The sequence below is a fragment of the Chlorocebus sabaeus genome, chromosome 1 (assembly GCF_047675955.1).
Source record: "Chlorocebus sabaeus isolate Y175 chromosome 1, mChlSab1.0.hap1, whole genome shotgun sequence".
Classification (NCBI taxonomy): domain Eukaryota; kingdom Metazoa; phylum Chordata; class Mammalia; order Primates; family Cercopithecidae; genus Chlorocebus; species Chlorocebus sabaeus.
Genome location: NC_132904.1, coordinates 6,459,737 through 6,481,378, shown reverse-complemented (window position 1 = coordinate 6,481,378; position 21,642 = coordinate 6,459,737). Strand labels below are relative to the sequence as shown.

The window sequence follows — 21,642 nt, the reverse complement described above, 5'->3', positions numbered from 1 at the left end:
CACAGGGCTGCTGTGAGGATTAAAGGAGGCCGCGTGGGTAGAGCATCTCGTCGCCATTACCGTCATCACACGCCCCCCACCCAGACTCGACAGACCCCGTCTCTGCACCCATGGCGACCGCAAACGCTTTCTAACCCACGCCCCGGATGTCCCGCCTCCAGCGACTCGGAAGTCTTCATTTATTGGCCTACCCAAACCAACATGGCTGCCCCCTACAAACTTCAAGCGCCGCTCTGTCCTAGCCAATCAAAAGAAAGATATTTCTGAATCCCGCCTCTTTCAGCAGCCTTATTGGCCAATCAGACCACACCATGGAGCATCAATCCAGAAAAAGGGGAGCCGGCCGGCCCAATGGCAGCGTCCTAGAGTGTAGGCTCCGCCTCCCGATGGACTGGCCTGCTACGCAAGGCAAGTAGCGGCGGCGCTTCAAGGTGGGTGTTCATGTCTTGTCCGCGAAAGCCGGGCGTGGGCAGCGTGGCTTCGGGGGCGAGTGTGGTGTCCCCGTTGGCGCCGCCAGCTCTGCCTGGGTTTCCCCTCGGCTCACTCAGGACCCGCGGCCTCCGTGTCCTTCAGGTGCAACGGGGAGTCCGCTCTCAGGGCGCATGCGCCGCCCTCTGTGCGCCCTCGGCCTAGATGGGGTCGGAGATCACTGGGAAGGTGGGGAAGGTGCCGGGTTGGGTCCCTGGAACTACAGTCAGTGGTCCAAAGGAGTGGGCCTGTTAGGGGGTCCCAGGTCGTGGGAGGAGCACTTATGAGCTCCGACTGAGTGCCGGGCTCTGGCGTGCCCTTGGCATGTATGGGCTCCCCTTATTCCCAAGATCACCAGCCCCCAACCCACTTCATAGGTGAGAAGACGGAGGCCAGGTCACGTCACCTGCCCAAGGTCACGCGGCAGGCTGGGGGACAGTTCCAGGAGGGCCTTGAAGCTGGGGAAAGGAATGTGGTACCGAGGACTGTTCAGGCCTTGAAGGGTTTCCAGCAGGGCAAGGCTGGGTTCCGATCCTTTGCGCACCTCCTTATCATGTGACTTCCGAAGAGTCACTTTTTTTTCTTTTTTTTTTTCTGAGACGAGGTCTCTGTCGCCCAGCTTGGAGGGCAACGGTGTGGTCTGGGCTTACTGCAGCTTCTGCCTCCTGGGTTCAAGCGATTCTCCTACCTCAGCCTCCCGAGTAGCTGGGATTATAGGCGCCCGCCACCACGCCCGGCTAATTTTTGTATTTTTTGGTAGGGATCGGGTTCCACCATGTTGGCCAGGCTGGTCTCGAACTCCTCATCTCAGGTGATCCACCCGCCTCGGCCTCCCAAAGTGCTGGGGTTACAGGCGTGAACCACCGCGCCCAGCCCTGGCGAGTCACTGAACAAACTGAGCCCCAGCGCCTTATTGGTGCCTCCCTCATGGAGTCCTTGTAAGGATAGGATGGCAGTGCATGTGACCCCCTGGGCACGGTGTCTGGGGTGGAGAGCTAGCAAAGTTAACTCTCAGTGCATGCTGGTAGGGGCTGGTAATGTTGTTTTTGGTCAGATTTGGGGAGGATGAAGGGAGGAGCAGAAAGATGGGAGACAGGATCTCTGGGAGGGAGAAAGGAAGGATGGATTTAAAGGGTTTCTTAGGTGAGGCAGAACTTGGAGTCCACAGAAACTGAATTGTAGCTCAGCTGAGCTGGATCAGGTGGAAAGCTGGGAGGCGCTGGGAACAGGAAAGCCACCTGTGCCTCGACAGCAATGGGGTATGAGTAGAGGGCAGAGTGACACATGGGTCTCCAGTGGAGGCTTGGGATCCCTGCTGTGCCAGTCTCAGAAGAGGATGGTACTTGGGCACACCCCACTCTCCACCGCTGTTTCTGCCCCCAGATGCGCTGCCTGACCATGCCCATGCTGCTGCGGGCCCTGGCCCAGGCCGCACATGCAGGTAGGACCAAGGAAGCCTTTGCTGGGGGTAGGGGAGCCCAGTCTCCTGGCATGAGGTCACGCTCCTCTTTTTGCAGGACCTCCTGGTGGCCGGACCCTCCACAGCAGTGCAGTGGCAGCCACTTACAGTGAGTACCTGGGTGGCCTCTAGCCTGACTGGTCCTGCCGGAGGTGGGGAAGAGACCTGAGTTCCAGTCTTGGCTTTGTCAGGGGTGTTCTTCTCTGAGCCTGTTTCCACTCTTAAAATGATTATGACGATGGAGACTAATTCCCAGGGACAGGGTCCATCATGGCCGGAGTTAGCACGTGTGATCTCAGAGCTCCCTGGGGGTGATGGGGAGGGGGTTGCCAGGTGTGAGCCATGGGTACCTGTGCCTTTTGCCAGTCCCTGGTGAAGGTAAAGGCTCAAGCCCCCCACTTCCCCCCTTGATTCCTCTTTCAAGCCCTGTTGGGCGGGGGTGCCTCTGGGCTCGAATGGCCACCCAAGCACAGGGAGAGGTAGGCAAGGATGGGCTCAGGCCAGAGGCGGCCTCCAGGGTCCTTGCTGAGGCTGGGGAGAGGTGTGAGTGTACGGCCCCTTTGGAGCCCAGCAGTTGCACCTGGAAGTGAGGGCCAGGCCTCCTCTCCCGGAGACTCCAGGGAGACAGTGTTCGAGGCCCCTGCCATGGCCTCCCTGCCCGCCTCTCTGCAGAGTATGTGAACCTGCAGGAGTCTAAGACGGACATGAAGTCAGTGACTGACCGGGCAGCCCGGACCCTGCTGTGGACTGAGCTCTTCCGAGGTGCGTCCTGGGCAGGAGGGGACAGGACAGGTGCCGGCTGGGCACAGATGCATGGGGGAGGAGGGTGCCCCTGCCCACCAAACTCATGCTGCCCACAGGCCTGGGCATGACCCTGAGCTACCTGTTCCGGGAACCCGCCACCATCAACTACCCGTTCGAGAAGGGCCCGCTGAGCCCTCGCTTCCGTGGGGAGCACGCACTGCGCCGGTACCCATCCGGGGAGGAGCGCTGCATTGCGTGCAAGCTCTGCGAGGCCGTCTGCCCCGCCCAGGTGAGCCCCCGCCCCAACCGACCACCAGGCCAGCCCCTGTCACTGGGAGAGGGAGGCCAGGCAGCCCTAGGCCCAAACCCTGGTCCCTGCTTGATGTGTGTCCCCAGGGAAGTCCCTTTCCCTCTCTGAGCCACTTCCTGCGTGAATGGGAATGATGAGGTCTTGCTACCAGAGCACAGAGTCAGTGAGTTGGCAGAGTGCAGCTTCCAGCCCTGGGCAGGTGCCTGACACACACAGGTTCCCCCTTGGGGTCTGGCCAGGGGTGTGACCCCTGGGCCTATGAGCCATGGGGTGGCACCTGAGGCCATCATCCCCTCCCCGGATATAGCCACAGTTTCCGGGGTCCTGCTTGTGTGCCTGTTGCAGCTTCCCTTCCCCAGTGGCTGCTCCCCTGAGGCCCGGCTTTCCATTCTCTTAGTGGGTCTCGTGCTTACCAGCGGGGGCCAGGCCTGTCAGCACAGGAACAATATGACTCGGTCAGAGCTCTGGTCAGACCCCTGTGTGTGCCTGGCAGGAGCCCTGGCAGCCGCCATCGCTACTTCCTGTGTGCACAGCAACCCCTCCCAGTGTTCTGTGACTCGGGTGGCTCCTGTCCAAGTCCTAGTTTGTCCCCTGGAGCGCTCCCAGGTCCTCCAGGCCATGAGCTGCGGCCCTGATGTCTCTACTCCAGCCACAGACTGGGAGCGCATAGGAGTGTCCCCAAACAGCAGTCACCATGGTCACCCGTGGCTTCCACATAGTGAGTGCTGTCCACAGACAGACCTGGCACTGTGCCACGTGTGTGACGCACAGCCTCTCCTGTAATCTCAACAACCACTCGAGGAGGTAGAGGTTATTGTCCGCATCTTTATAAGCACTGAAGGATGAGCCTGCCAGCCACACATCCCACTGTGAGTTGTGGCCACTACATTTCTGGGATGGGGGCGTGGGAGAGTCCTTGCCAGGCACCCTAGAAGGTCCTCCCAGCCAGCCCCTTCCCCAGCGGGCTACCCAGGAACTGTTAGGACGTGCCCTTGAGTTAGGGCTGTGCCCCCACACTTGCTATGTAGCTTTGGGGAGTCCCTCAACCTCTCAGAACCTTGTTTTTCTCATCCATCAAATAGAGAAAAGTAGATTTAAGGCACAGGATTGCAACCAACCGTGCAGGCGTTCTCGGCGATGTTGCAGGTTCGGTTCCAGACCATTGGGGTAGTGAGTCACACAGATGTTTTGGTTTTCCAGTGCATTTAAAAGTTAGATTTAGACCGGGCACACTGGATCATGCCTGTAATTCCAGCACTTTGAGAAGCCGAGGTGGTGGATCACTTGAGGTCAAGAGTTCGAGACCATCCTGGCCAACATGGTGAAACCCCGTCTCTACTAAAAATGCTAAAATTAGCCAGGCCTGGTGGCAGGTGCCTGTAATCTCAGCTACTTTGGAGGCTGAGGCACGATAATCACTTGAACCAGGAGGCAGGGGTTGCAGTGAGCCAAGATCGCAAAAAAAAAAAAAAAAAAAAAAAAAAAATTAGGGCTGGGTGCGGTGGCTTACACCTGTAATCCCGGCACTTTGGGAGGCCAAGGCGGGCGGATCACAAGGTCGGGAATTCAAGACCAGCCTGGCCAACGTGGTGAAACCCTGTCTCTAGTAAAAATAACAAAAATTAGCTGGGCGTGGTGGTGCACACCTGTAGTCCCAGCTACTTGAGAGGCTGAAGCAGGAGAATTGCTTGAACCTGGGAGGCGGAGGTTGCAGTGAGCTATGATTGCACCACCACACTCCATCCTGGGCCACAGAGTGAGACTTCGTCTCAAAAAAAAAAAACAACAAAGAATTTACACTACTGTAGGCTGTGAAGTATCTAAAACACAATGTACCTTAATAAAAAATACTTTAGGGGCCAGGCACAGTGGCTCACACCTATAGTCCCAGCACTTTGGGAGGTCGAGGTGAGTGGATTACTTGAGACCACCCTGGGCAACATGGCAAAACCCCGACTCAACAACAACAACAAATACAAAAAATTAGCCCCTGTATTCCCAGGTACTTGCGAGATTGAGGTGGGAGGATCGCTTGAGCCTGGGAGGTTGAGGCTGCAGTGCGCTATGAGCTGCATCACTGTACTCCAGCCTGGGTGACAGGGCGAGAGTCTGTCTCAAAACAAAAAACCAAAAACAACAACAAAAAAACTTCATTCCTAAAAAGTGCTGACCCAGAGATAAGAAGCAAGCACGTGGTTGGTAAAATGACGTCAGTGAGCTTGCTTTATGCAGGGTTGCCCCAAACTTTCAATTTGTAAAACTCACAATATCTGGAAAGCTCGGTGAGGTGAGGCGGGACTGTAACCCAGCCCCCGTCGCAGGGTGAGACCCTCAGGACAGGGGGCACTACACTGAACAACGCAGTGAACAGCCCCCTGGTGAGAGTGGGCTTCTTGGCAGATGACGCCAGCAGCTGACAAACAGGCAAGGCAGGCCGGGCGTGGTGGCTCCCACTTGTAATCCCAGCACTTTGGGAGGCCAAAGCAAGTGGATCACGAGGTCAAGAGATCGAGACCATCCTGGCCAACATAGTGAAACCCCGTCTTTATTAAAAATACAAAAATTAGCTGGGTGTGGTGGTGCACACCTGTAGTCCCAGCTACTCAGGAGGCTGAGGCAGGAGAATCACTTGAACCGGGAAGGCTGAGGTTGCGGTGAGCCAAGATTGTGCTACTGCACTCTAGCCTGGCAACAGAGCGAGACTCTATCTCAAAAAAAAAAAAAAAACCAGCATGGCAGGGACGCCAGCAGGGCATGTGCTGAGGAGACAGGCGCCAACGGCAGAGGTGCAGGGTGGCCTCTTAACTGCAGTCCGGGAGGCCTCTGAGGGGAGAGGGCTCCTGGTAGACACCAGGGGTGGGGATGAGCAGTGACGGGGCCCTGGGGGCTGGGATGTGACAGCGCAGCGCAGCAGTGTCTGCTGGCCCCTCCCACAGGCCATCACCATTGAGGCTGAGCCAAGAGCTGATGGCAGCCGCCGGACCACCCGCTATGACATCGACATGACCAAGTGTATCTACTGCGGCTTCTGCCAGGAGGCCTGCCCCGTGGATGCCATTGTCGAGGTGCGTGAGGCCCCTGGGTGGGAGGGGCGGGGCGCTGAGGCTCCTCAGCGGGGCCTAACCGTTGTCCCTGCACCCCACCTGCAGGGCCCCAACTTTGAGTTCTCCACGGAGACGCATGAGGAGCTGCTGTACAACAAGGAGAAGCTGCTCAACAATGGGGACAAGTGGGAGGCTGAGATTGCCGCCAACATCCAGGCTGACTACCTGTACCGGTGACGCCCCACCGGCCCACAACCCCTGCTGCCCAATAAAATACTGCTCCAACCCCACGGCCTCTTGTCTTGACTCTGGTGTCCAGGGTGGGGCCATCCCCAGCCTGCCTGAGGCCTATGGTGCCTCCAGCTGGACTAGGTAGCCCCCTAGTCTTTCTGCTGTCTGCGGTCCTGCTGCCCCAGCCCTGCCTTCCCGTGGACTCCAGGGCCCCAGCAGGCCCTCATGGCTGGGCCACAGGCTGCAGCATCACGATCACCCTGCCTCTTCCTGGTGTCTTCCCCGAGGCCCAGCAATGCCAGAGGTCACCACAGTCCTGTCGTTCCCACAGTCCCAGCTGTCCTGGCTGGGGCCTGGGCCTCCTGTCTCCCAAGAGCCATCCACTTCTAAGACCCTTAGGACTTGGAGCATCCCAAGGCCTCAGGCTGAAGAACAGCAAGCGGCAGAAACTCCGGCCGGGGCATCCTTGCGGGGGGTAGGAGGAAGCCTGCTTGGGGTGACAGTCATGCGAGGGTGACACAGGCCCTGCTGGCCCTGAGCTGGCCTTGCCTCCAGCCACATCCTCTTTCTTCCCCATGTTCCCCAGGCCAGGCTGCTCGTCCGGCAGCTACTCACCACTTCCTGCTTTGCAGGCCCAGCAATGTGGTGGGGTCCCCCCAGGGTCACACACAAGCCCCTTGCCCACATAATGGCCAAAAGCAGCCCACTTTAACTTGTGCTAAGCACTGTGGAAGGATTTCACTTCATCTGCAGTGAGGAAACCAGCTCCGAGAGGTGAAGAGGCTTGCTCAGGGCCATGGAGCACACATCCCATAATAAAACTCAGTTCACAGACCTTGAACCCCCGTCCTCCATCATTTCCAAAAGTGCTTTTTACAAAGCACTACTTCGTAAAAACCTACTTCGAAAGAACAAGTTTCCTCGCCCAGTGAGTTTGGGAAATGCTCCAGCTGCTGTCCACCTGCTGGCAAGTATGGCGTGGTAGACATTCAAGGCTCTGAGAAGGCCTGCAGCAAAAAAACCAGCCTCTCCCAGCCCATTTCCAGGAAGCCTTTTCTCAGGTCTAACACCTGGGCCTCCTTCCTAGGCCAGGCATTGCCATCTCATGCCCAAGTGGCCGGGCCCCTGCTTGGGCCCCACAGCCTGTGGCACTGGGGCGAGAAGTAACTGCAGGAGTCGAGGGGAACCCTGGAGTCCAGAAAGTGTCCACAGGTCCGGTTCACAGCTCATCTTGGCCACTGATGAAAACAGGCGCTGTTTACAAAAACCAGGCAGGCGTAGGACTCCTGAATCCCTGCATGTTTAGCTGTTTCCAGACATAACCGCTGTTAGAGCGCGGCGTGGAGCCTGTAGCTGCACACGGAGCACTTCTATTCCAAGCGGGTCAGACTTTCCAGCTCACCGATGGTTCTCTCCCTTAACCATGGCCTCCCGGGCACTGCTCTGCTGAGATCGCACCAGAGCTGTCTGGTTGTGTCAGGCCCTGCCCCTGTCAGAACAGGCCTATGACCCCCAACAAGTCCCCCAATTTTCTGAGGAACCACAGCTGAGCTTGGTTGTGACTCAGTTTCCAGGCCCGGCTCTGGGGCTCCATTTGTCCACCCCTGCCGCAGCCCCTCAGGCCTCTGCTCACTGTGTGGGGCTTAGGCATTGCCAGAGCCGAAGGGCCCCTGGCCTCCAGTGGGAATGCCCCAGGCCTGGTCAAAGTGCAGGCAGCTGGATGGCCGTGAGTCCCAGCTTCCAGGCGCTAGGACCTGATGATGCCCATGGTGCTGACCTGGAGCAAGGTCACAGTGACAACCCCGGCTGTGGCTGCCGGTGGAGCTGACAGCTGGCCTCTGCCCCAGGGTATCTCCCAGGGCCTGCTGGGTGCGGGGCCCTGGGCAGAACAAGGCAGCATGGCCTGGCCCTGTGTCCTGCTGCCAGTGAAGCAGGCCCGGAGTGGGGCAGCCATCCACCCAAGGGCCAGCGCGGGGCCTCTCCCGGTGGTCAAGAGCAGGAAGGTGTAAGCACCGCCTTTCACTGCCGCGCACCCAAGGGAGGGGTCCCGAAGGTGGGAGAGCATCCTGGGGACCCCAGGCCCATGAGCCTGCGAATGTTGGGGTCCCATCAGCCAGAGGCACACAAGCCTCAAAGTAAGAGGAGAGCAGGGTGTCATCCCCTATCCTGAGCTGGGCCTGAGCGGAGCTGCCCCTGCATCAGGGCCAGCACAGACGCGTGCGGTTGGCACTGGTCCGTTATACGCTCCGTTCTCCAGGTCTCCTCTCCTGGATTAAGCGCCCCACTGAGGACCCATCCGCGAGGCCACAGCCTGGGCTCAGCCTCCCCCAGGCTTCCCGGACTCCGGTGGAGGCTTGGGCCGGGGGCGGGGCGTCCCTGGCCCCTCCCCGTCGCCCCGCCTGCCCGGAAAGGAGTGAGCGGCGCCGGGCCCCGGGCGGGCGGGAACGCAGCTCTGAATACGGCCCGGCGTGCGCGGAGTGGGGCAGCCAGCAGCAGAGCCGCGGCGCGCAGCCCACCCGGGTGAGTGACCCCGCTGGGGTCTGCGGAGCCCCAGCTCTGCCTGCCCACCCTCTTCCCCTGCCCCGGGGTGGGGATCTCGGCGCCCCACCCAGTTGGCTCCATGAATGCAGCTCAACCCGCCACCCCGCCGGGTGTCAGGCCTTGGGGGGGACACGGAGGATCGCCAAGGGAGGAGGAGAAGGATGGGGTGTTGGCCAACAGAGCCCAGCGTTCCTGGGCCTGGTGTGCGCGGAGCTTTCCCCACTGCATTCTTCCTGGGAGGGAGGGACCCATTCTACGGATGGGGAAGCTGAGGCCGCCCAGCTAGGAAGTGTCAGAGCTGGAGACCAGCTGGGTTTTTGACTCCAGAGCCGACCCCATTTGGAATGGAGGGGCCGCCAGACCCTCTCCTACTGCCTTCCCGTCATCCGTAGGGGAGGGCAGGGGTGCAGAGAGGCCTGGTGGGTTCCTGGAGGAGCCTTATGAGGGTGCCAGGAAAGGGGCACAGGGTGAGGAGTGGGCTGGAGACTAGACCCCAGGGCTGCAGGATGGAGGCATATTCATTTACACCATAAAAGTGGTTGGGTGACCCCTGGCTAGAGTGGGGATCAAGGGGGATAGCGGTAGGGGATGAGCCAGTGGGGCCTCACATGCCAGGCGCGGGGGTTGATCATGTCCTCACACCCCTCCCCCTGCCCATTATAGGTTGTTCCCCCACCCCCTGGGAAGTGCTGGAAGGAGCCGAGCCATTGGCATAGTGGCTGCGGGAGCCCTGATGGCCCTGAGCCAGGGGTGCCCCCTCCCCGGATCCCCAGAGCTGACTCCCCACACCCCCTTATTTGGCCAGCACAGCCCCAGAGGGAGCCAGGTCAGACTGCAGCCCTCTTCCGAGCTCACCCTTTGTGCTGGGCACGTAATGTTGGACTTTACCTCGCCAAGTGTCAGTGGAGTCCTATATAAAACAAAGGTCCAGCGCCCCCTCCCCCAGGATTTCTCCCCCCAGAGATTAGTGTGAGGTCTTGTGGATGAAGGGATTCAGTCGGGGCTCTGGTTATTTTTGTCACCTCCCTAGATCCTGTCTCTGTCAGGGGTGCCACGTCCCATTCACCCAAAGAGGAAGTAGAGGCCCAGAGAGGGTGAGAGACTTGCCCAAGGTCACACAGCCAATCTCAGCCTGGGCCCCAAGTCCCTTTGCCCTGTGGCTGGGCCTGGTCCTTAGGGATGGAACCCAGCCCCCCGCTGCCCGCTGCCCGGCCCGCTTGCAGCCTTGGGCCGTTCACTCAGTGTTCCCTCGTTCCCTCCTTCTCTCCTTTCCCAGGCTGGGGCTGGGGCTGTGGTTCCCTATTTAGAGTTAAGTAAACCAGACCCAGGGCAGGAAGTGACTGGCTGGGCAGGCCCTGGCCAGCCCAGCAGCAGGCGGGGCCCTGACCAGGCCTGTCCCCTCCCCTTAATTTTCGAGCTGAGGAACTGAGTCCCACAGAGGGGCGCTGGGCCCTGAGAGCAGTGGCTTTGGAGCTGGAGGGGCCCCAGCATCCACAGGGCCAGGGTGGGTTGGAGGTAGCCTGGCACCCGCCCTCAGCCTGCATCAGCCTTGAGCAAGGCCCCGGGCCCTTCCCCGCCATTCTGCAGTTTCACTTTTGTTGGTTTCAACACCTGGTAGGCTGCGGCTGCTGCCAGGCGGCCCGGGCCTCAGGGGACGCCCCCCTCCCAGCAGCGGTGCTCCCTGGCCAGTCCCAGGGTACCCCGTGGAGATGCCCACCCCCGCCCCTCAGCACATGCAGCCCCACAGGGAGCAGGGAGGGCTCCAGCCACCCCCGGGGCAGCCCCGGGCCTAAGTGCCTGGGCCAGTGGGATCCTGTCTAGGGTGAGGGCAGCCTGAGAGGGGGAGGCCAGATGAAGGTGGGGGTGGAGCCGGTGTCATTGGGAGATGCTGGAGGTAGGGGCGGGGGTCCCTGTGGGCAGAGCAAGCCAGGAGAGAGCTTGAGGTCGGCCCGAGAGTGGGCTTTGGGGTCTCCCAGTCCCACTGCTTACTTCCTGCGTGACCTCAGCACCACACCAAGCCTGCCCAGGCCTCAGTTTCCACCTCTGTCAGATGGGGGTGGTAGCAGCAGCTTCCAGGATTCGGTGAGTGAAGGTGCGCAGATGCCCGTGGTTGGGAACTGTCTGTGGTCCGCCCCTGACTGGCCCCCATCCGTGTCCACCCACAGGACCATGGGCTCCATGTTCCGGAGCGAGGAGGTGGCCCTGGTCCAGCTCTTTCTGCCCACAGCTGCCGCCTACACCTGCGTGAGTCGGCTGGGCGAGCTAGGCCTCGTGGAGTTCAGAGACGTGAGTCGGGTGGGCAGGCGTGGGAAGGGGGCTACTGCCGAGGTTAGCCCGAAGGCCGGTGTGGGATGGGGACCACCCCCCCATAGGGCCCTGGCCCCGTTTGAACCCCAGTGGCCCCTGCCATGGGCGCTGCTCATGGGAAGCCCGTGGCTGAGGCCCCTGAGTGGGCTCCTCCCCACGCCGTCCCGGGGTGTGGGGTCTGGTCTGTGCTCTGATCAGCCTCTTGTGGCTCCCAGGGCGCTCAGCACCTTTCTGGAGGAGGCAGCTGAGGCCTGAGGAGAGTCAGGCCTGGGCTCTAGGCTGAGAAGCTCCCTGACCCCGTTCCTGAGACACTGACCCCTCCGTGTGGCACCCACAGCTCAACGCCTCGGTGAGCGCCTTCCAGAGACGCTTTGTGGTTGATGTTCGGCGCTGCGAGGAGCTGGAGAAGACCTTCAGTGAGTTGGTCCCAGGCGTACATTCCAGGCAGGCTTCCTGGAGGAGGCATGGGCCAAGTTTGATCTGAAAGGAAGAGTCTGGGTTTGCCAGGTGGAAGGCAGAGAAAGGAGGTACAGAGCAGGGCCCTGCATGGCCAAGACAGAGCAGCTGAGATCTGTGAAGTGTGCTTGGGAAGGTGGCTGCCTTGTGTGGGCTGAGCAGAGGGCCTAGGGCAGGGCTGGCTGGGGAGGCCTTGAATGCAGCGTAAGAGCCCAGGACTTCGTCCTGTGGGCACCGGGGAGCCACAGGGATTTCTAAGCAGGGAAGAGGCACAGACAGAGCTTTCTCCTCCGCAGCTGGGCTGGGGTGGGTAGGCCCAGGATCTAGGGTTGGGTGCCCCCGAGGAGCATGCAAAAGGGACCCCTGCCCTGGGCAGCCGCTCTCAGGAAGAGCCTGAGGGGCACCAAGGCAGGGGCATGGAGCAGGCTGGGTTTTGTGTTTGCTGTTGCAGTTTATAGCTTTTCAACAATCACGCCAGCTCCCGTCCCAAACCCTGCAGCACGAGGGCCAGCCTGTGGGGAGACCTCAGGCCCTCTGCTGAGCAGTGGGGAGGGAGAGCAAGCCCAGACCTGAGCTCAGAGGAAGGGGAGCACAGCTTCTGGATGGAGATTTGGCCAGGATTTTCCGGCCGCCTCTGCCTGGTGAATCCAGCAGCTGGTGACCGATGGAGTTTGGGGCAGCAGGTGGGGTCCTCAGCTGTTGAGACAACGTCGACTGCACCCCACTCCCGTTCCTCTGCGCCCAGCCTTCCTGCAGGAGGAGGTGCGGCGGGCTGGGCTGGTCCTGCCCCCGCCTGAGGGGAGGCTGCCAGCACCCCCACCCCGGGACCTGTTGCGCATCCAGGAGGAGACAGAGCGCCTGGCCCAGGAGTTGCGGGATGTGCGGGGCAACCAGCAGGCCCTGCGGGCCCAGCTGCACCAGCTGCAGCTTCACGCCGCCGTGCTGGGCCAGGGCCATGGACCTCAGGTCAGCTCCAGCCCAAGCAGGAGACTGGGAGGCTGGGGAGGGGCTGTCTGGCCCAGGGCTCATGGTGCTTCTGGGCTCCTAGCTGGCAGCCGCCCACACAGATGGGACCTCAGAGAGGATGCCCCTGCTACAGGCTCCCGGGGGGCCGCACCAGGACCTGAGGGTCAAGTGAGTGAGGGTTGACCTCTTGTCCTTTCTGGCCAGCCCAGAACCCCTGGCCAGTTGCTGGGCTGGGCCAGGCTGAGCTCCAACTCCTTGTCCAGTGCTCTCCCCTCTGTTCCTGCTCTCAGGCTGCCCCCACCTCCTCCTTCAGGCCTGGAACTTCCCACAGTCCCAAACCCTGGCCCTGAGGGGGGTCCTCCTCTTCTGGCCCTGCCCAGGAGGCCTCCTGCCTTCCGCTGTGGGCAGGGCCAGTGGGCCCAATTGCCCGATTACCCATGCTGGTCAGGGTCCTGCCCCGAGGGCCTGGTTGGGGAGGCAGGGCGGGAGGTTGGAGCAGCCCTACCCAGCCCCGTGGCCGCCAGCTTTGTGGCAGGTGCCGTGGAGCCCCACAAGGCCCCTGCCCTAGAGCGCCTGCTCTGGAGGGCCTGCCGCGGCTTCCTCATCGCCAGCTTCAGGGAGCTGGAGCAGCCGCTGGAGCACCCCGTGACGGTGAGCAGCTGGCCCCTGGGCTGGGGGTCCTGGGCAGAGCGAGACTCCAGAATCAACTGAGCCTGCTCTGCAGGGCGAGCCAGCCATGTGGATGACCTTCCTCATCTCCTACTGGGGGGAGCAGATTGGACAGAAGATCCGCAAGATCACGGACTGGTGAGTCACCGGGAACACCCGCCCCACCACCCTGCTCCGCAGGCCCCTGCTGTCACCTCCCAGCCTGCCCTGTCACGACTCCTCCCCATGAACTCCCTTCAGACTCAGAGTCTCATAGCAGGGACCCTCAGGCCCCTCACGCAGCACAACCTTCCTCCAGCTTCCACTGCCACGTCTTCCCGTTTCTGGAGCAGGAGGAGGCCCGCCGCGGAGCCCTGCGGCAGCTACAGCAGCAGAGCCAGGAGCTGCAGGAGGTGGGTGCCCTGGCCTGGCCTCCCAGAGGTGGGTACAGGAGGTGGGTGCCCTGGCCTGGCCTCCCAGAGGTGGGTGCAGGAGGTGGGTGCCCTGGCTTGGCCTCCCAGAGGTGGGTGCAGGAGGTGGGTGCTCCCAGCCCAGCCACCCCACCTGCCTGCCCAGCGCCCGCTGACTGCCCACTCTGGCGCAGGTCCTGGGGGAGACAGAGCGGTTCCTGAGCCAGGTGCTGGGCCGGGTGCTGCAGCTGCTACCGCCGGGGCAGGTGCAGGTCCACAAGATGAAGGCTGTGTACCTGGCCCTGAACCAGTGCAGTGTGAGCACCACGCACAAGTGCCTCATTGCCGAGGCCTGGTGCTCCGTGAGAGACCTGCCTGCCCTGCAGGAGGCCCTGCGGGACAGCTCGGTGAGCACGAAGCCTGAGACTTCACCCCCTCCACCCGCCCCTCCTACCAGGCCGGGGCATTTCTGCCTCACTTCCAGCCTGCGGCTGCCTGCGCCTGGGCTTTGCCCAGGGGCTCCTTCTCCTCCCAGCCTCCTCCACGGCCCACCTCTTCCAGGGAGTCTACCCTGTTGGCCCTGGCCCAACAAGCCCTACCCTGACTTTCCTGAGTCCCTGGAGGCTGACGGGGTAGTTTTAGTCAGAAGCCTCATTTCAGTTCAGGCCCCGCTGTGACCTTAGGCCTGCTTATGGTCTGTGGAACTGGTGAGATGCCCCTGCCCCCGGGGGTCACCCGCCGCATGCAGCAGGTGCTTGTGCGTGAGGCTGGGCTCCTTCTCCTGGGCCGTCCCTAGGAGGCAGCACACTTGCCTTTCCCAAGCCATTGCCAGTCCATGTGGTGTCTTTGGGCCCCCACCAGGGCATAGCAGGGCCGATCATCTCACTTCAGAGAGAGGGGAAGGGGCTGCTCAGTGAGCCCCCACAGGGCTCTGCATCTCCAGCTGGGCCTGGCTGGGGGTCCCAGGGTCCCTGAAGGCCCCTGCCACTGGTCTGGTCTGTCTCTGTCCTGGCGTCCAGACGGAGGAGGGAGTGAGCGCCGTGGCTCACCGCATCCCCTGCCGGGACATGCCCCCCACGCTCATCCGCACCAACCGCTTCACAGCCAGCTTCCAGGGCATCGTGGACGCCTACGGCGTGGGCCGCTACCAGGAGGTCAACCCCGGTGAGAGCCACGGCACCCTTACCCGTGTCCTGGGAGGCTCAGCTGCCCCACTGGATGGGTGTGAGCCTGAGGGGGAGGTATCTCCATCCTGGGCCCGGCCTGCCCTCCTGGGATGAGGTGCACGCATCCCGTCACTCTCGAGAGGCTGTTGGGCTCTGCAGCCAGTGTGAGGCTTTATGTCGGCTCCCAGCCAACTCCCCCGTGTTGAGTTTACAAGGGAGCCGCATGGGCTTGTGCCAAGAACAGAGGTTGTGCGGTGGACATGGCCCAGGTTGGAAGCCCATCTCGCCTACTTTGATATGTTTCTTAGCTTCTCTGAGCCTCAGCTGCCTCACCTGCAAAATGGAAATAATAGCGCAAACCTCAGAGGAATGTCAGGAAGCTTAGTGACCCCTGGAGACTGCAAGCAAGAGCCAGGGGGCAGCCTGTGGTGTGGTTGGTTTGGTCACACGGTTTTGTTTGTTTGTTTGTTTGTTTTTTGAGATGGAGTCTCGTTCTGTCGCCCAGGCTGGAGTGCAGTGGTGTGATCTCGGCTCACTGCAACCTCTGCTTCCCAGGTTCAAGCCATTCTCCTGCCTCAGCCTCCCGAGTAGCTGGGACTACAGGTGCCCATCGCCACGTCCAACTAATTTTTGTTCTTTTAGTGGAGACGGGGTTTCGCCATGTTGGCCAGACTGTCTCGAACTCCTGACCTCAAGTGATCCGCCCACCTCAGCCTCCCAAAGTGCTGGGATTACAGGCGTGAGCCACCACTCCTGGCTACACAGTGTTTTTTGGTTTTTTGTTTTGTTTTTTTCCCTGAGATGGAGTCTCGCTCTGTCGCCCAGGCTGGGGTTTGGTGGCATGATCTCGGCTCACTGCAATCTCCGCCTCCCGGGTTCCAGTGATTCACCTGCCTCAGCCTCCAGAGTAGTTGGGCAGGCGCGCGCCACCACGCCCGGCTAATTTTTGTATTTTTGGTAGAGATGGGCTTTCACCGTGTTGACCAGGCTGGTCACACACTCCTGACCTCGTGATCCGCCCACCTCAGCCTCCCAAAGTGCTGGGATTACAGGTGTGAGCCACCACACCTGGCCCTACACAGTGTTTTTATGGAAGTTTGCATTAATGCAGTCTTGGGTCAAGCTGTCCCTGAGACGGACATTCTGGAGTAAGCGGTGGGTTAAGGGAGGTGCTCCCAGTAGAAACCAGTAAGGGATGAGGGCAGGGGTTGGGGGAGCTCTAGTGCTTTCCTTCCACCTCCTTCTCCTCCCCATTGGGAGTCCTGAGGCCTGCAGTGCCTGCTCTGTCGTCCAGCTGTGTCCTCCCGCTCAGGATGCCACTCCCCAACACAGTGGGCCAGCTGCAGTGTGGCTGGTGCTGTCAGATGAGTGGAGGGGCCCAGTATCCCCCAGTGCCACCATGGGGGCCCGGACCATAGCGTGGGTGTGACGTGGTGGAGCCCCTATTGGGAGGGGACTTGGACACAGGCCAGGGAGGGGCCCTGCCTCACCCAGTGGGCAAGAGTCAGGGTGCTTGGGCCCCCATGGTGGTACAGGCAGGGCGTGAGTCTGAGGCTCTGTGAACCAAGACCAGGGCTGTGTGGTCCTGGGAGGCTTGCTCCTCCTGCAGGGCCGGGATCCTGGGGCTGGAGCTGGGCCCCACTCGGATTCCCCTGCACATGGACAGAGGCTGGTGCCGCTAGAGCATCGCCCAGAGGCCCATGGTGGATACAATGCTGCCAGCTCAAAGCACCAGCCTTTGGGGCAACGTGTTTGCCAGGGAAGCTGTAACAAAGTGTCACAGGCTGGTGGCTTAAGGGGCAGACACGGCCCCATAGTCCTGGAGGCTAGAAGTCCAAGACCAAGGTGTCAGCAGGGGCCGGGCACACTGGCTCATGCCTGTAATCTCAGCACTTTGGGAGGCTGTGGTGGAAGGAGGATCGCTGGAGTCCTGGAGTCCAGGAGTTCGAGACCAGCCTGGGCAACATAGCGAGACCTTGTATCTTAAAAAAATAAAAGATAATGAGGTGTTGTCGGCAGGAGTGGCTCCTTCTGAGACTGTCCAGGAGGATCCCTTCCTGGCCTTTCTCCTGGGCTTGGAGCGGCCGTCCTCATCTTCACATGCTGTTCTCCTTCCATGTGGGTCCAAATGTTCCTTTTCATAAGGACACTGGGCACACTGGATTAGGGCCCACTGTAATGGCCTTATCTTAACCCAGTGACCTCTGTAAGGACCCTGTCTCCAAAGAAGGTCACATCCAGAGTTCCTGGGGGTTGGAACTCCAGTATATCTTTTTTGGGGTCACAATACAGCCCCTGACAGGGTGTGCATGTTGGGGTCCTCCTGCCTCCCATGAGGACTTGTTCCCGTTTTACTGATGGGAAGTCGAGATTTCAGAGCTGGAGCGACCAGCTCGGCCTCCTGGAACTTGCCATGTGCCAGTTGGGGCCACCTGTGGCTCCCTGTCCTCTCTGGCTTCTGTGTGGGGCTCTGGGGACAGCAACAGCTGAAACTGCTCCAGGCCTTATGAAGTGGCCTGGTGTTACCTCCATTTTACAGATGGGGAAATGGAGGCTCAGAGAGGTTAAGTGACCGGGCCTAGGTCACACAGCTCCTAAGTGGTGGGTTCTTTTTTTTTTTTTTGGAGACAGAATCTCACTCTGTCGCCCAGGCTGGAGTACAGTGGCGTGAGCTTGGCTCACTACAACCTCTGCCTCCCAGGTTCAAATGATTCTCCTGCCTCAGCCTCCTGAGTAGCTGGGATTATGGGCACCTGCCACCATGCCCAGCCAATTTTTCTGTTTTTAGTAGAGACAGGGTTTCACCATGTTGGCCAGGCTGGTCTCGAACTCCTGACCTCAGGTGATCCCCCCCCACCGTCTCGGCCTCCCAGAGTACTGGGATTATAGGCGTGAGCCACCGTGCCCGGCTGCTAAGTGGTGGGTTCTTGACTGCAAGCCAGCAGGGCCTCTGTGGCATCTTGGGCCGGGGGACGGATGCTGGTGTGTTTGGGGGTTCCCAGCTCACCCACCATGCCCTCTGCCCACAGCTCCCTACACCATCATCACCTTCCCCTTCCTGTTTGCTGTGATGTTTGGGGATGTGGGCCACGGGCTTCTTATGTTCCTCTTCGCCCTGGCCATGGTGCTTGCGGAGAACCGGCCGGCAGTGAAGGCCGCGCAGAATGAGGTGAGGGGCCGGGCTGGGGTCCTGATGAGGGTAGTGGGGCCAGGCAGCCCTTCACCACACTGCTGCCCCCCCAGATCTGGCAGACTTTCTTCAGGGGCCGCTACCTGCTCCTGCTCATGGGCCTGTTCTCCATCTACACCGGCTTCATCTACAACGAGTGCTTCAGTCGTGCCACCAGCATCTTCCCCTCGGGCTGGAGTGTGGCCGCCATGGCCAACCAGTCTGGCTGGAGGTGAGGCCCGGGCCCCAGCCTGGCCGGGGGCCCCGCAGCCCCCACAGCCCTGACCGCCCTGCCCTCCGTTGCCACAGTGATGCATTCCTGGCCCAGCACGCGATGCTTACCCTGGATCCCAATGTCACCGGTGTCTTCCTGGGACCCTACCCCTTTGGCATCGACCCTGTGAGTCCTGGGGTGGAGTGTCCGCGGGTGGCAAAGGCAGCTGGGAGTGGGGGCTGGGGCTCCCCTTGGTTCAGCCCTCCGGCAGTGCTGTCGCGGAGCACTCCTGTGTGCCAGGCCCTTTCCTCAGCACAAGAGGCAGACAAGGCTCCTGCCCCGCAGAGCCTGCATCACAGTCCCCTGAGTGTGCGAAGGCAAAGCCAAACTGGACAGGAACCAGTCTGTAGCTTGCACTGTGCTAAGCACTGTTCCCAACCCTCTGTGGAAGTGATTTTCTTTTTTTTTTTCGGGATGTGGAGTCTCATTCTGTCACCCAGGCTGGAGTGCAGTGGTGCGATCTTGGCTCACTGCAACCTCCATCTCCTGGGTTCAAGCGATTCCCCTGCCTCAGCCTCCTGAGTAGCTGGGATACAAGCACCTGCCACCATGCCTGGCTAATTTCTGTACTTTTAGTAGAGACAGGGTTTCACCATGTTGGCCAGGCTGGTCTCGAACTCCTGACCTCACGTGATCTACCTGCTTCAGCCTTTCAAAGTGCTGGGATTACAGGCGTGAGCCTCCGTGCCCGGCCTGATTTTCTGTTTGAACCTCATCACAACCCCGTGGGCCGAACGTTAGCCGTGTCCTCACCTAAAGAAGAGACTGAGGCACAGAGGCCATGCCCAAGGTCACCCAGGCTGGAGCCGTGGCAGCTGGCCCATCTGTGCTCTGTTGCCCCTCGGTGGGTGGGTGATGGATGAGGCTGCAGGCTCCGAGGGGGAAAGCAGGGTGATGAGAGAGAGGGACTCGGGCCGGAGACTTCCTGGCAGTGCTGGCCAGGGAGCCCCTGAGTCCAGCCTGCCCCTGCTGCCACCCTAGGTCTGGAGCCTGGCTGCCAACCACTTGAGCTTCCTCAACTCCTTCAAGATGAAGATGTCCGTCATCCTGGGGGTCGTGCACATGGCCTTCGGGGTGGTCCTTGGAATCTTCAACCACGTGTGAGGGCCAAAGCTGCCCGGGGGTGGGAGGCTGACAGGCCAGAGTGGGCCCCAGTGACCACGCCTCCCTCCTGCCTGCCAGGCACTTTGGCCAGAGGCACCGGCTGCTGCTGGAGACGCTGCCGGAGCTCACCTTCCTGCTGGGGCTCTTCGGTTACCTCGTCTTCCTAGTCATCTACAAGTGGCTGTGTGTGTCGGCTGCCAGCGCTGCCTCGGCCCCCAGCATCCTCATCCACTTCATCAACATGTTCCTCTTCTCCCACAGCCCCACCAACCGGCCACTCTACCCCCGGCAGGTGTGCTGTGGCTGGGGGGCCCAGCTCACACAGCCTCATGGGGATCCCACGGTCACTGGGCCACTGGGAGCTGCAGGATCCTCGTTCGAGAAATGGGGATGCGGGCCCCGGGCTGTGCAGACAGGGCCGTCAGAGGTGATGGTGTGCATCTTTAGCAGGTGGCACAAGTGGCACTGGGAACCTGGGGTCCCTTCCCTCAGGAGTCCTTATGGAGCCAAATCCTCACTCAGTGAGGGCACGGAGCCCCTGGGGGCCCTGAAGGGAGGAGCGGCCACAGGCTCTCTGGGCCCTGTGACTGCTGTGATCCAAGTTCCTGTGCAGGTGTGCACAGCAGGGTGCCCTGACTCTCGCCCTCTCCCTGGCAGGAGGTGGTCCAGGCCACGCTGGTGGTCCTGGCCTTGGCCATGGTGCCCATCCTGCTGCTTGGCACACCCCTGCACCTGCTGCGCCGCCACCGCCCCCACCTGAGGAGGAGGCCCGCTGGCCGACAGGTGGGACCGGGCCTAAGGTGTGGGGGGCTGCTTGGGAGGAGAGGCCACTGTCCGGTGTGTACCTGACTCCCCACTTCCTCGCAGGCTCCTAAATGGCCAGGAGCAGGCCTGGTGGGTGGCGGGGGCCCTCCTGAGACTGGAGCACTGCCAACACTGCCTGCTCGTTCCCCAGGAGGAAGACAAGGCTGGGTTGCTGGACCTGCCTGATGCATCTGTGAATGGCTGGAGCTCCGATGAGGAAAAGGCAGGGGGCCTGGATGATGAAGAGGAGGCTGAGGTGGGTGCGGTGCCTTCCTGGGGGTGGGACGGGTGAGGCCCCGCTGGCCCTCACTGCACCCGCCCCGCAGCTCGTCCCCTCCGAGGTGCTCATGCACCAGGCCATCCACACCATCGAGTTCTGCCTGGGCTGCGTCTCCAACACCGCATCCTACCTGCGCCTGTGGGCCCTGAGCCTGGCCCACGCCCGTGAGTGACCTGGCCACCGACGGCCAGCCCCGGCTCCTGGCTTCTCACTTACGGCTGCTGGCTGGGCGGGTTTCTTTTCTCTGGGCCTCAGTTTCCCCTCTGTAAAGTGGGACTGTCCAAGGAGGTCCCTCGCTGGCTCCCCGTGCAGGGAGGGCTTCAGGCTGCGGCAGGTAGGTTGGGGGCTGGCAGGCCCCCACTTGCCGTTGGCCCCCACTGTCTCCTCCTTTGCTCGCAGAGCTGTCCGAGGTTCTGTGGGCCATGGTGATGAGCATAGGCCTGGGCCTGGGCCGGGAGGTTGGCGTGGCGGCTGTGGTGCTGGTCCCCATCTTTGCCGCCTTTGCTGTGATGACCGTGGCCATCTTGCTGGTGATGGAGGGGCTCTCGGCCTTCCTGCACGCCCTGCGGCTGCACTGGTGAGCCACCACCCTGTGGCCTGGGCTGCTCGAGGTGGGAGTTCCCCTCACCAACCCCTCCTCTTCTCACCCCCAGGGTGGAATTCCAGAACAAGTTCTACTCCGGCACAGGCTACAAGCTGAGTCCCTTCACCTTCACTGCCACAGATGACTAGGGCCCACTGCAGGTCCTGCCAGACCTCCGTCCTGACCTCTGAGGCAGGAGAGGAATAAAGAGGGTCCGCCCTGGGGAGTGATGTCTCGTCTCTCTTCCCTCCTTTCTAGCTGAGGCAGGTGGCGGGGTAGAAGGCATGGTGTAGGAACTGGGACCTCAAAAAGTCGAGGCCAGGACCTGCAGATCTGCAATGTCAGACTCTTGGGGTGAAAAGGGGCAGAGAAGGGCCAAGGAGGGATGTTTCCAGCACATTCTAACTTGGAGTGAGCAAATGCATTCCCAGGCCGGGTTAGGGGAGTGAGCTCCCTATCCTTGGAGGTGTGCAACTGGCTGTGAGCGGGTGTTTGGGTTACTCTCTGTTGGGAGTGGTGCCAATATCCATGCCCTGGTGCCGGGCCCTGGGGGGGGGCTGGAAGTACAGAGCAGTCTGGGGCACCTGAGTCCCGGTCCATGCTCCAGGCAGGGCTATGGTGTCACACGCCCAAGGCCACATGCCTGCCAGGAAGGGCAGAGGCTGTCCCGAGCAGCAG

At 61.2% G+C, this 21,642-nt stretch overlaps 2 protein-coding genes across 10 annotated transcripts; both read left to right on the top strand.

Annotated features, from left to right (window-relative positions):
* Nucleotides 1-329: 329 nt before the first annotated feature.
* Nucleotides 330-6,315, top strand: NDUFS8 (NADH:ubiquinone oxidoreductase core subunit S8). 8 transcript variants are annotated; one of them, XM_073011450.1, is made up of 8 exons: nucleotides 378-431; nucleotides 1,229-1,279; nucleotides 1,852-1,909; nucleotides 1,986-2,036; nucleotides 2,600-2,689; nucleotides 2,788-2,960; nucleotides 5,918-6,046; nucleotides 6,131-6,315. In XM_073011450.1, the coding sequence occupies exons 2-8, from the start codon at nucleotides 1,244-1,246 to the stop codon at nucleotides 6,260-6,262; spliced, it is 669 nt and encodes a 222-aa protein (XP_072867551.1). In that variant the 5' UTR covers nucleotides 378-431; nucleotides 1,229-1,243; the 3' UTR covers nucleotides 6,263-6,315. The 8 variants fall into 8 exon arrangements, with proteins under 8 accessions (XP_007961144.3, XP_072867551.1, XP_037854873.2 ...); XM_007962953.3 differs by lacking the exon at nucleotides 1,229-1,279 and having other exon boundaries at nucleotides 330-431; XM_037998945.2 differs by lacking the exons at nucleotides 378-431; nucleotides 1,229-1,279 and adding an exon at nucleotides 434-657.
* Nucleotides 6,316-8,650: 2,335 nt separating this feature from the next.
* TCIRG1 (T cell immune regulator 1, ATPase H+ transporting V0 subunit a3) lies at nucleotides 8,651-21,194 on the top strand. Of its 2 annotated transcripts, none has more exons than XM_007962164.3 (20): nucleotides 8,651-8,776; nucleotides 10,963-11,083; nucleotides 11,442-11,520; nucleotides 12,306-12,526; nucleotides 12,609-12,694; nucleotides 13,051-13,177; nucleotides 13,251-13,333; nucleotides 13,494-13,587; nucleotides 13,779-13,991; nucleotides 14,604-14,748; nucleotides 17,780-17,919; nucleotides 17,994-18,151; nucleotides 18,229-18,319; nucleotides 19,175-19,293; nucleotides 19,376-19,589; nucleotides 19,955-20,080; nucleotides 20,253-20,357; nucleotides 20,428-20,545; nucleotides 20,781-20,958; nucleotides 21,035-21,194. In XM_007962164.3, the coding sequence occupies exons 2-20, from the start codon at nucleotides 10,967-10,969 to the stop codon at nucleotides 21,111-21,113; spliced, it is 2,493 nt and encodes an 830-aa protein (XP_007960355.2). In that variant the 5' UTR covers nucleotides 8,651-8,776; nucleotides 10,963-10,966; the 3' UTR covers nucleotides 21,114-21,194. The 2 variants fall into 2 exon arrangements, with proteins under 2 accessions (XP_007960355.2, XP_007960277.2); XM_007962086.3 differs by lacking the exon at nucleotides 8,651-8,776 and adding an exon at nucleotides 9,504-10,879.
* Nucleotides 21,195-21,642: the final 448 nt, after the last annotated feature.

Excerpts from the sequence above, each read along its gene's own strand:
- NDUFS8 (XM_007962794.3), top strand. The coding sequence starts at position 442 with ATGTCTTGTCCGCGAAAGCCGGGCGTGGGCAGCGTGGCTTCGGGGGCG. Across the intron at positions 1,910-1,985 it reads GGCCCAGGCCGCACATGCAG|GACCTCCTGGTGGCCGGACC; the intron begins GTAGGACCAAGG and ends CTCTTTTTGCAG. Across the intron at positions 6,047-6,130 it reads CCGTGGATGCCATTGTCGAG|GGCCCCAACTTTGAGTTCTC; the intron begins GTGCGTGAGGCC and ends CCCCACCTGCAG.
- TCIRG1 (XM_007962086.3), top strand. The coding sequence starts at position 10,848 with ATGGGGGTGGTAGCAGCAGCTTCCAGGATTCG. Across the intron at positions 12,695-13,050 it reads CACCAGGACCTGAGGGTCAA|CTTTGTGGCAGGTGCCGTGG; the intron begins GTGAGTGAGGGT and ends CGTGGCCGCCAG. Across the intron at positions 13,992-14,603 it reads AGGCCCTGCGGGACAGCTCG|ACGGAGGAGGGAGTGAGCGC; the intron begins GTGAGCACGAAG and ends CCTGGCGTCCAG.